This window comes from Tamandua tetradactyla, chromosome 20, assembly GCF_023851605.1.
Source record: "Tamandua tetradactyla isolate mTamTet1 chromosome 20, mTamTet1.pri, whole genome shotgun sequence".
NCBI classification, from domain to species: domain Eukaryota; kingdom Metazoa; phylum Chordata; class Mammalia; order Pilosa; family Myrmecophagidae; genus Tamandua; species Tamandua tetradactyla.
The window spans coordinates 62,084,591-62,097,850 of record NC_135346.1 but is presented as its reverse complement, the minus strand read 5'-3'; the positions used below and the strand labels follow the sequence as shown (position 1 = coordinate 62,097,850).

Genomic DNA, 13,260 nt, shown 5'->3' with positions numbered 1-13,260 from the left:
AGCCTACAACCTCTCCTCTGTCTCCACCATGCACACAGCAGGGAGCCTTCCAAAGTTAAAGGAGCCACAACATCTTTTGCTGGTGGGACCCGCAGACAGACAAGCGCCACATACTGGGCAGGATAAGAAAAACAGAGCCCAGAGACTTCACAGGAAAGTCTTTCAACCTGCTGGGTCTCACACTCAGGGAAATCTGATTAAATGTCCACATGCCAGCAAAAAATAACAAATCACACCAGGAAAATTGAAGATATGGCCCAGTCAAAGGAACAAACCAATAGTTCAAATGAGATGCAGGAGCTGAGACAACTAATTCTAAATACACAAACAGAAATGGAAAACCTCTTCAAAAACCAAATCAATAAATTGAGGGAAGACATGAGGAAGCAAAGGGATGAACAAAAAGAAGAAATGGAAAGTCTGAAAAAACAAATCACAGAACTTATGGGAATAAAGATACAGTAGAAGAGATGAAAAAACAATGGAAACCTACAATGGTAGATTTAAAGAGACAGAGGTTAGAATTAGTGAACTGGAGGATGGAACATCTGAAATCCAAAAAGAAACAGAAATATAGGGAAAAGAATGGAAAAATTTGAGCAGGGGCTCAGGGAATTGAATGATAATGTGAAGCGTACAAATATATGTGTTGTGGATGTCCCAGAAGAAGAGAAGGGAAAAGGAGGAGAAAAACTAATGGAAGAAATTATCACTGAAAATTTCCCAATTCTTATGAAGGACCTAAAATTACAGATCCAAGAAGTGCAGCGCACCCCAAAGAGAATAGATCCAAATAGGCATTCCTCAAGACACTTACTAGTCAGAATGTCAGAGGTCAAAGAGAAAGAGAGGATCTTGAAAGCAGCAAGAGAAAAACAATCCATCACATACAAGGGAAACCTAATAAGACTATGTGTAGATTTCTCAGCAGAAACCATGGAGGCAAGAAGACAGTGGGATGATATATTTAAATTACTAAAAGAGAAAAACTGCCAACCAAGAATTCTATATCCAGCAAAATTGTCCTTCAAAAATCAGGGAGAGATTAAAACATTTTCAGACAAAAAGTCACTGAGAGAATTTGTGACCAAGAGACCAGCTCTGCAAGAAATACTGAAGGGAGCACTAGAGTCAGATACAAAAAGACAGAAGAGAGAGGTGTGGAGAAGAGTGTAGAAAGAAGGAAAATCAGAAATGATATATATAATACAAAAGGCAAAATGATAGAGGAAAATATTACCCAAACAGTAATGACACTAAATGTTAATGGACTGAATTCCCCAATCAAAAGACATAGACTAGCAGAATGGATTAAAGAACAGGATCCTTCTATATGCTGTCTACAGGAAACACATCCTAGACCCAAAGATAAACATAGGCTGAAAGTGAAAGGTTGGGAAAAGATATTTCATGCAAACAACAACCAGAAAAGAGCAGGAGTAGCTATACTAATATCCAAAAAATTAGACTTCAAATGTAAAACAATTAAAAGAGACAAAGAAGGATACTATCTACTAATAAAAGGAACAATTAAACAAGAAGACATAACAATCATAAATATTTGCACACCGAATCAGAATGCCCCAAAATACGTGAGGAATACACTGCAAATACTGAAAAGGGAAATAGACACATCTACCATAATATTTGGAGACTTCAATTCCCTACTCTCATCAATGGAAAGAACATCTAGACAGAGGATCAATAAAGAAACAGAGAATTTGAATATCATAATAAATGAGCTAGACTTAACAGACATTTATAGGACATTACACCCCACAACAGTAGGATACACCTTTTTCTCAAGTGCTCATGGATCATTCTCAAAGATAGACTATATGCTGGGTCACAAAGCAAGTCTCAACAAATTTTAAAAGATTGAAATCATACACAATACCTTCTCAGATCATAAAGGAATGAAGTTGGAAATCAATAATTGGCAGAGTGCCAGAAAATTCACAAATACGTGGAGGTTCAACAACACACTTTTAAACAACCAGTGGGTCAAGGAAGAAATTACAAGAGAAATTAGTAAATATCTCGAGGCGAATGAAAATGAAAACACAACATATCAAAACCTATGGGACACAGCAAAGGCAGTGCTAAGAGGGAAATTTATTGCCCTAAATGCCTATATCAAAAAAGAAGAAAGGGCAAAAATTTGGGAATTAACTGTCGACTTGGAAGAACTGGAGAGAGAACAGCAAACTAACCCCAAAGCAAGCAAAAGGAAAGAAATAACAAAGATTGGAGCAGAAATAAATGAAATTGAGAACATGAAAACAATAGAGAAAATGAGGGGGAGATTAAAATATTTTCAGAGAAACAGTCATGGAGAGAATTTGTGACTAAGAGAACAGATATACAAGATATATTAAAGGGAGTATTACATGGAGATAGGAAAAGACAGGAGAGAGAGAGAGCTGAAGAAGAGTTAGAAATGAAGACTATCATAAAACGAAAGAAAGAAAAAAATTAGATATGACATACAAAACCCAAACGACAAAATGATAGAAAAACAGTACTGCTTTTACAATAATAACAGTAAACATTAATGGGTTAAAATCCCAAGAAAAAATCATCAACTGGCAGAATGGATTAAAAACCAGGACCCATTTAATGCTGTCTACTGGAGACTCACTTTAGACCCAAGGACAAAATTAGGTTTAAAGCAAAAGGTTGGGAAAACATATTTCATACAAAAAACAACCAGAAAAAACAGGGGTGATGAATGCACAGCTATATGATGACACTGTGAACCACTTATTGTTCAATTTGGATAATTATATGGTACATAAATATATAATTTATCAATAAAATTACATTAAATTTTTTTAAAGTATGTAGAAGTCAGAAAAAGTCATGAAAGAAGCTGAAATACCAAATAAAATACTGTTGAACCACATTCAGCATAGTTAAGGATAATAACTATGACCAAGTGGTATTCATTCCAGGTGTGCAAGCATGGCTTAACATAGGAAATCAATGTGGTTAGCACACACAGTAATAGAACGAAGGGGGAAATGCATGTTTATTTTAGTTGATGCAGAAAAAGTATATCACAAATCCCAACACCTTCCCATGATAAAACCCCCAATGAACTTGGAATAGTTCAATAAGCATAACAAGGGACTACATGGAAAACCCAAGGCTAGCATCATCCTCAATTATCAAAGACTGAAATATTTCCCCCAAGAAGAGGAAAAATACACAGATGCTCATTTTCACTGCTGCTATTCAACACTGTACTGGAAGCTCTAACCAGAGCATTTAGACAAGAAGAATAAATAAAGGGCATCTAAATTGGAAAAGAAGAAGTAACATCTCTATTTCCAGATGATGTTACCTTTATGTAAAAAATACTAATGAATCCACAAATGGTTAGACCAAACAAATAAATTCAGAAAAGTTGAAGGATACAAGATCAACACTCACAATTCATTTGTATTTCTATGCATAAGCAACAAACAATACAAAATAGATATTTAGAAGGAAATTCTATTTACACAAAAAAAAATCTAAAAATAAAACAAATTAAACCAAGGAGGTGCAAGACTAGTACACTGAAAACTGCAAAATATCCTTGGAATAATTTTAGAACTCTTGAACGAAATGAAAGATATGATGTGTTAATGGATTGGAAGTTTCAATACAGTTAAGATGGTAATACTCCCCAAAGAGATCTACAGATTCAGAACAACCCTTCTCAAGCCCTAATGGCCTTTCATGTGGGAATGGAAAAGCCATCCTCAGTTCATGTGGAATTGCAAGGATCCCCAAATAGTCAAAACAATTTTGAAAAATCAAAATTGGAAGGTTCATACCTCCACATTTCAAAACGTACAACAAATATAGTAAACAAAACAGTGCTTTGCTGACAAGAATAGACATATAAATTAATGGAATGGAATTAAGAGTATAGATATACATCTGTACATATATGGTCAATTTATTTTTGACAAGAGTGCCAAAAGCATGAAATGGGCTAAAGAACAATCTCTTCAAGAAATGGTGATGGGAGAACTGGATATCTGATATTAAAGAATGAAGCTGGACACTTACCTCACACCATATGCAAAAATTAATGCAGAATGGATAAAAGACAAAAGTTTAAGAATTACAACTATATAGGTCTTAGAAGAAAACATAGGGGCAAATCTGTGTGACCTTAGGTTTGGCAATAATTTCTTAAACATGAGACCAAATGCATAAAAAGCTAAATTAAAAATATATGTAATGAACTTCATTAAAATTTAAAACTTTTATGCACTAAAGAACATATTGAGAGAGAGAAAAGATAATCTGCAGAATGGGAAATGATTGGAAAATCATACATCTGATAGAGATATAACATTCATAATACATAAAGAACTCTTATACCTTAACAGTAAAAAGACAAACAACCCAATTTTAGAAAGGACACAGAAACTTTCAGACAAATAGAAGGCAAGAAAATGCATCTTCAAACATAGTTTTGGAATCTTTGAGCACGTACTATTTTTAGTTCTGTTTTGCAGTTTGATTTTGTATTTGCTGCTTTTGCATTGTATGTGAAATTTTAAGGTGACAGTTAAATGCATCTTTAAAGCATAGCCACAAATAAAAGAAACATTCAGTATAATGGTTTCCTTAAACGTCCACCAATGCTAAATTTTAAGGTAGCTTCAGAATATTTTATTGGTGGTTACTGCTCACTGATTTCTTTTAATAGGCAATTAGTAATTCCAGAGAATCAGCCTGGCTTTTGAATATTTCTAAGAGTTTGTTCACTTGCATTTAAGTTTAGACGAGGCCCCATGTAATCTGATTTTATCAAGACATAAATAAGTGGATTTAACTTATTTTAATATAGACAGATTTTCCATTTTCATCCATTTTATTATGTTAAAATAACAACTCTCTCTCTCTCCTATTTACTCTTTTCTTGACTCAAATGAAATATTTACTTAGGTCAAGATGAGAGAGAGAAATGACTGTGATTAATTTCTGTACTAAAATACTAATAAATTTGTCAAACTCAAAAATAAAAACATTGGGTGAAGACCCTGATGAGACATTTCTCCAAGGAAGATCTACAAATGGCCAACAAGCATAGAAAAAGATGCTCAACATCACCACCCACTGGAAAAATGTTAATCAAAACTACAAAGATGTATCAGTTTACACTCATCGAGATGGCCATTATTAAAAAAAAACAACAGAAAATTACAAGTGTTGGCAAGGATTCAAGAAATTGGAACATATATTGCTGGTAGGAATATAAAATGCGACTGTGGAAAGCACTCCAGCCACTCCTCAATAAGTTAAATTGCCATATATCCAGTGATTCCACTCCTAAGTACATAGCTAAAAGTACTGAAAACAAGTGTTCAAACAAAAGTTGTACATGAGTATTCATAGTATCTCTATATTCTCAAGAAACAAAAGGTGGAAACAATCCAAATACCCATGAACAGACAGATGGAAAAACACAATGCAGGATATGCACACAATGGAAAATTATTCAGCTATGGAAGGGGGAGAAGTACTAATAGATGCTGCAACATGGGTGAACCACGAAAACATTGTTTCAGGTGGGGGAAAAATACACGCCAAGGGTTATATAGTGTATGATTCCATTTACGTGCAATACTCAGGGTAGGCAAATTCCTAGAAACAAAAGGCAGATCAGTGGTTGCCAGGAGCTGGAAAGCAGGGGAACAGGAAGCGAGTGATTAATGAGCAGGTGTTTCCATTTGCGGTGATGAAAAATTCAGTAACTAGATAGTGGTGACGGCTGCAATGCCGTGGCTGTACTTAATGTCACTGTTCTCTGCACTTTAAAATTGTTACAACAGAATGTTCTAATAAAAGTCTTCTCTACAGCTCAGGCTCTCACACTGCAGAGAGCACGTTCATTAACTCATTCCACCCAACATTTAGCTCAAGTCCACAGAGAGAGCTTTAATACAAGCGTTTAGTAAAGTAAAGGGATGTTATCAATCATTTTAGAATGTGCAAGGAGAACTTTTTATCCAATTGAGTGTTACAAATTATTCTGAAATGTTTCAATAAAGACTATGTAATCAGGGTAATTACACAGGGAGTATCATAAGGTTTATTATTTAAAATAAAAGATCTGAAGTAAATATGAAAAATAAATAAATTAAATGGTTGCAATGGTAAATTTTATGTTACATGGATTTTAACCCAATAAGAAAAATATTAATCGCTGTAGTATACACCAATTATAAAATGATTCTGTTTTTTAGAATGTCTATAGCAGCATGTGAAAAAATTAGTGTTATAAGCAAAATTTCAGACTCCCTCCTCCACTACAAAGCCCTCATTCTTGTGCTCTGTAAACAGTGTTTGGCAACATAAAAACCTAAAACAATGCTTCACTTATTTTTAAAATTTTATTTCCATTTTGTGCAATTCTGTGTGTATATTACAATGAAATTGTAATTATCCAATAGGGAAAAATATCCCCAAAGCTTCTTTTTCTTTAATTTTCACTCCCCTGGTATAGAACATCACCTTCTATTTCCCTCCTGAAGACTCCAGGGGATGAAAAGAGCCTCTTGTGCAAAGGAAGCCCTCGTGATGAAGTCCTGATGATGCGGTTCTTATGCTATACTTAGTCCTTTCAGGGTCAGCATATATTTTTTCATTCTGGAAACACTGTGAGCCATGCTCACTAGTTTTGCTACCTGTTTTCTTAGGGAAAAAAGTGCATTTTTTATAAGATAACCCATTCTGTTTTTAAAGACTTTAAGTGTATTCTTTAGATGTGAATTTAAACAGAGTCTAGCATGTCCTCCACCACCACTGACTTGGAGGTCTGCAATATTTTGGGGGCTGCAGAATCCCTTGGCTGCTCTCCTATTTTTAATGCTGCATGCTCTGAATTCATGGATGTTATCAAAGGGAGATGACACCACTAGCCCACCATCAGTAAGCCACATACTTGTGTTTGTTTTTCATGGTATTGAATCTAAACTGAAGATCACAGAGTTTTTGGTAATTTCAATTAAGGTGGATGAGATCCAATTTATTTAAATGACCTGATTTGTTCTTATGGATTTTGGTATTTTTAGGCAGCTTGCCTACATTCAGGGGTACAGTTTATGACTCTATAATTAAACAAAATCTAGACTCAAGAGTTCCATAACTTTCTATATGTCATCTTTCTTTGTTGAAATGGCATACTTCTTGGGGTAGGTGGTTCATCTTTTGAAAAGTGAGTATTCATTGGGACCCTTTTGGTCAAGCACTGTGGATGAATAACCTATTTCTTTACTGGAAATCTTATTGTATACTAAAAATCTAGAGATCTTGGGTGTAGGTCTAGTACAATGAGCAGCTCGGCACCTTTGGGTAAGCCACCAAATATTTCTAGAAATAGAGTCAGATCAGATCATAGCAAAGGTTAATTTCTCCTCAAAAATTCTTTCTGTTACCTCACAAGTGACTTTATGATTTTCATCTCATGGTGACATTTACATGTTTTCTGCAAATTACCAACTGTGAGTCAAGAAAGTTTTTAGCTGACATTCACACATGATGATACAGCTGTTGCTTTAGCCCTTCTTTCCATTCTATGCCCTTGCATTCCTTCTGTGATGCCTCTTGTATGGAGTGTTCACTTTGTTCATGTCATGACTCAGTTGCACGTAACCATCACAGTTTCCCTCTTCTCCTCCACATTTACATTGGGAAACCACCCATGTTCTGACAGTTCTCCATTGCGTTCCCAATTTGGAGAAGGTTGCTTTCTCCCAGTATAGCAGTGTTACTCCAGTCTGCCTCACGCAAATCATCTCAGCATTCTGGTGCAGTCAAGTCCACACTGGTAAAGCAATTCTACACGTGAGTTTTGTCAAATGCTTAAAGTTCTCATTTCCACATATGTAAAATGGAAACCTTTTATATATGTCATAACACTGTGAATGTACTTGAGTATTTGTCTGTATTTTGTTTGATTGACTTCCAGTTATAAGGATAGGTAAATTCCACTCCCTGAGAGATTAGGAGAGACGATAGTTGAGTTTATAGCTGCTCTGTGCCCCAAATCTGGATGAACTCATTATAATGAATGCATTCCTCTTTTGAAAATACAAAGAAGAATAAATTAATGCTTTCTGTAGAAGGGTTCCAGAGGTTTTCAAGTGTGCCTAAAGAAGACTGAGATTGTCCTTTTTTCCCATAGGAACTTCTGGCTCCACATATCTGGCCCTGAGACCTCACACTGGTGCAATAGCACAACATGGTCTGGGTCACTCCTGCAAGTCTTTGCAAGTTCCAAAAATCCAGCCTGACAACTGCAATGCAAAGTTGTGCTGGATGTCCCTTAGCTATGCTCCCGTATCAGTCTAGTCTTGCCTCGACCATGATCACATGTCCTCTAATGATCTGCATCAAAATGGTTCATTCAGTGAATACTGACTGAAGGTTTTCTGTATATTGGACTGTGCTAAGCATGGGAACCCGTAAGTAAAGAAAACAGATAGAAATCCATGACTGCATGGAACTTATAAACTAGTGGGGTAAGACAGTAACAAGCATAATAAATGGGAATAGTATATGTGTTAAATGGTAATAAGTACTATAAAAAAGTCAGGAAAAAGGATGAAGCTGACGAGGTTTTTAATATTAAGTAGCACAGTGAGAGAGGGCCACAATGAGGTGACTGTGGGGGAAGAAAGTCTGCAGGAGGTGTGGAAGAGAGCCATGCACACTTCATGGAGAAAAGCACTGTAAATATGGGAAACATCACACACAAAACCTTGTAACATCACTATGGTGGGTGGTGAGCAGCAGTGATACAATCACATTATGCCAGGAGATAATTCTGTAATTACTGTATTGAGTATAATTCGAAGGGAAGCCAGAGGGAAGTGGGGAGGCAGTCAGGATACCCTTAATTATTGACAGATCAATACGTAAGGTAATGAATGAGGCTGGTAGCAGTAGAAGTGGGGAAAAGTGATCAGAATCTGGGTATCTTTAAGGATAAGGCAAAAATTTGCTGATGATTCTAGGATGGATATAAAAAAGAAATGTTAAGGGATGTTCAATGTCAGCAGTAACAGGTAACACAGAGGGAAGAGAGTGATTTTAATACCTGTTCAGTGGTTCATCACATGAAATACTGTGTTCTACCAAGCTAAATCCTCATCATTAAGCATTTAGGTAAAATCATTACATTGTCACTACAAGTAGAAAAGTAACATTTCAATGACAAATCGGTGCCAAGAACTTTGCATGAATGTCCTTTTATTTTTCTCCAGACGTGGCAAATTGACTTTGAGTGAAAGCTTACACCTTCCACAATAGGTTTGGGTTGGGTGGAAGCTTTCAGCAGCAGCCTGTAAATAATTATTTTTTATGTTTTCTAAGAAATATAACTACTTCATTTCTCATGTCCTCTGCTCCCCTCCCACAGGTGGTAATTTTGCCCACCCTCAGCTGTGTATTATGAAGGGAATAGTCAATGCAAGTTCCCCACAAGTCTTCATACTGCTGGGCTTCTCTGCACGACCCTCACTAGAACCTGCCCTCTTTGTAGCTGTCTCGATATTTTATGTGGTGTCTGTCGTGGGCAATGGCGTCATCATACTGGTCTCCCATGTGGATGTGCACCTCCACACTCCTATGTACTTCTTCCTCACTAACCTCTCCTTCCTGGACATTTGCTTCACCACAAGCATTGTCCCACAACTTCTGGTCAACCTCTGGGGGCCACAGAAAACCATAAGCTATAGAGGGTGTGTGGTCCAGTTCTGTATCTCCCATTGGCTGGGGGCCACTGAGTGTGTCCTCCTAGCAGTCATGTCCTATGACCACTACGCTGCCATCTGCAGGCCACTGCACTACACCGTCATCATGCATCCACAGCTTTGCCTTGGCCTGGCCTTCGCCTCCTGGCTCGGGGGTCTGACCACCAGCCTGGTGGGCTCCACGCTCACGATGCTGCTGCCATTGTGTGGGAACAATCGCATCGACCACTTCTTTTGTGAGATGCCCCTCATCATGCAGCTGGCTTGTGTGGACACCAGCCTCAACGAGGTGGAGATGTATCTAGCCAGTTTTGTCTTTGTTGTCCTCCCTCTGGGTCTCATCTTAGTCTCATACGGCCATATCGCCCAAGCTGTGTTAAAGATCAGGTCAGCAGAAGGGCGGAGAAAGGCATTCAACACCTGCTCTTCCCACCTGGCAGTCGTATCCCTGTTTTATGGGAGCATCATCTTCATGTACCTTCAACCAGCCAAGAGCAATTCTCATGAGCAGGGAAAGTTTATAGCCCTTTTCTACACCGTAGTCACCCCAATGCTGAATCCGTTGATTTACACCCTGAGAAACAAGGATGTGAAGAGAGCGCTCAAGCACAATTTATCAGAGAACTGCCGTGGCTTTGCAGGGAAATGAGGGCATGTTTGAAGGCTCTAGTTTTACATAAGGAGAATGAACAATTGAAAGGTATCAAAATTGATTTGGGACGGCAGGATAGTTGGGTTGTCTTCTTTGTTCCAATTATTGCTTCACCTCAAGATAGGTGGTGATCTGAAATGGCTTGTGCTCCTGCAGCCTGTTCAGTCCAAGAAGAGAAAATATTTTTTGTTTTTATGTTTTGTTAATTGTTTAAAATAATGTCTGCCATTTAAGGTACCTAATCTGTATGAAGTACTTTATACTGTTTCCAATATATGCAAAAACTCAGTAAAATGGTTATTACTAACCTCACAGAGCTATATGGTTTTTGAGTTAAGACTTGAGTCTGGACCTTTCATCACAGACCATAGTCATGTTTGCCATTCTCCCTATAACATTCTTAGGAGATGGAATCTAAACATGCAAGGCTTAGCATTAGAACCTTGAGTTTCTTTGTCAGCAAATCAATAGTTTTTATCAATAGCATGCTACACCGATTTATCTATAGAACTACTGACTTTCCTATCCAACTCTAGACCTTATGTTTTCAGGAAATGTGTAGATGTTTTTCATTTATTTTCTAGTATATTTGCTTATTTTCTCATATACCCAATCATGTATTCATTCATTCTCAAACTGAGACATGTATGGAGATTGTAAGAACGAGCATTCAATATGGCTATAAAACACATAAAGTTTCCAGATCTGTCACTTGCATCTTGGTTTAAAACTCAAACTGTCTTTTTACATTGATAATATTGCCATATTATAGACGAGAAAAGTCTGATCAGAGAGAAAGATGGAATTTACGTTTGTCCTTGAGTGTTACATAAGCAGGGGCAACCACAAGGCATTTACTTGCAACAACACTAGATGGCTGTTTTCAACCAAAATTCTGCCTTCCAGAATGTTTTTCCACATTTCTCCTTTAACACATCCCTAAATGTGACATTTAGAATCCTAGCCCACTCGTTCCACTAATTCTCGCAGTTACTGGGAGATCTGAGTCTGGGGGAAACATGCAAACATTTTATTGATTTCATAACAATTCAGCTTCTTAAAACAGCTTCATTTTTCATGTAAACTAAGAGTTTGTAAGTTTGTAGATAGTGGTAACCAATAATTCAGATACGTGTGTATATAGTGTCAAAATAAGAATAAGAATATTAAAAACTTATGAAGCCAAAAGTTAGCTTCATTACTACTAATAACAACATACTATCCCACATACCTTGAGTGATCAGTATTGCTAGCCAAATTTCTAAGCAATTTATCAGCATCATTTGGTTAAACTTTCACAGCAAAGCTATTAGTTACTATCCTTATCCCCATTTTGTAGGTGAGGGAGCCAAGGCCAAGTTCACAGGTAAGGATGCAATAATTTCTACCCAGCACAACTGACTGCAGAGCCTCTGCTGCTACTTGAGCACTTTCTTCCCTAAATGACATAAAAATGCCCATGTGACACAGTTTTCATAATGTTTTTGAAATTAATGCACATTCTCCCAATGAGGATAAACCTTGACTTCTATCAACCATTATTTATAGGCTGCTCAGGCAATTAAAAAAAATTTTCGGTCATATTATATGATGTATATAGGTTTCTTTCTTCTAATGAATAATTTCCTTAAGTGTATCACCAGAATATATATTGGGGTAAATATTGCCATAATTTTAACTTTTTAACACGTTTCCTACTCTTTGGCAGCTGAAGAGGGAAACATTATAAGGCAGCTCAAATTACTTCAGAATATATATGAAATCTTGGATTCTGTTGACCCCATCACATGTATCACAGCCATCACCTGCATATTAAATATTACATCATATTTACCTATTTGTTTTTAGCTATTATTTATTATATATTGCATCACCCTACAGTTTCCTAAAGAATCACAGGGTATGAGACTCAGGAACACATAATTCCACTTTCCCCTCTGCAGTGTGCAGAGGGATGTCTGTAACGTGAACCACTACTGCCTCCCAGGCTCGCTGACCACTGAGTGCTGTAAGGTAGGATGGAAACTATATGCCAACTACCGTGTTGACTATTTGCCGGTTGTATCAACCAAGGCCTTAGTAGGAAACAGATACTCAGAGTGGGTGATTTGAATGGCATTTCATAAAGGACAAAATTCCTAATATAGTGGCAGGATCTAGGGAAACTACAAGAAATAGTGCAGTACACTAGCTACTATCAATGGGAACTGTTACTATTCCTGGGAACAGGGGAGAGAGGAAGAGCAGTTACAAGAGCCTGTAGACAAAAGGGCTCTGTGTGAAGGTTGCTAACAAACTGTGCCCTTCAGAGGAGAGAAACACCCAGATATGACACTCCCAGGAAGAAAGAAGGTGGGATAAAATTACTGACCTTACACTACTACCTCCTTACTATTTCCTGGCATGGCCTTCCATTGACTGAAACCAATCCCAAGCTAAAAGGGTAGGGATCCCACTGCCTCAGTCTATACAGATGTTCCTCGGGGGCATAGAAGCAGGTGGAAAAAGTCAAAACTGAATCTAGAGGGGAAAAGAGATAATACCCAGTAGACTCCATCCTCATCCATAGCATCGTTCCTTGTCCTTAATTTAGGTAAAAGTTCATAATTTCAATTCCCAAAACACAGACATTCCCATGGGCTAGCATATCACCAATAAACGATAAACTCATGAACACCTAAAATTATTAGCTACTACCAGAGTTCTTCACATAACTTAACAGGATAAAGGCGTTGTGGGGAAATTGTTGTACAAAATCTATAGCTACCAAAGTCTGTGCTTCATTATTTAAGAATGAGGGGAGTTTTTAAGCATAGTTATCTTCTTCTACCATTAATTCCATGATCC

General features: G+C 37.2%; 1 protein-coding gene and 1 long non-coding RNA gene across 2 annotated transcripts in view; one reads left to right on the top strand and one right to left on the bottom strand.

Moving 5' to 3' along the window:
• LOC143664232 (uncharacterized) overlaps positions 1–13,260 on the bottom strand; it is a 62,124-nt gene that overhangs the window by 34,766 nt on the left and 14,098 nt on the right. The gene's annotated exons all lie outside the window — the stretch shown is intronic.
• Positions 9,460–10,570, top strand: LOC143664231 (olfactory receptor 2C3). Its single transcript, XM_077137892.1, has one exon. The coding sequence runs from the start codon at positions 9,460–9,462 to the stop codon at positions 10,408–10,410; it is 951 nt and encodes a 316-aa protein (XP_076994007.1). The 3' UTR covers positions 10,411–10,570.

What these genes read in the sequence shown, in the direction of transcription:
- LOC143664231 (XM_077137892.1), top strand. Translation starts at nt 9,460, where the DNA reads ATGAAGGGAATAGTCAATGCAAGTTCCCCACAAGTCTTCATACTGCTG.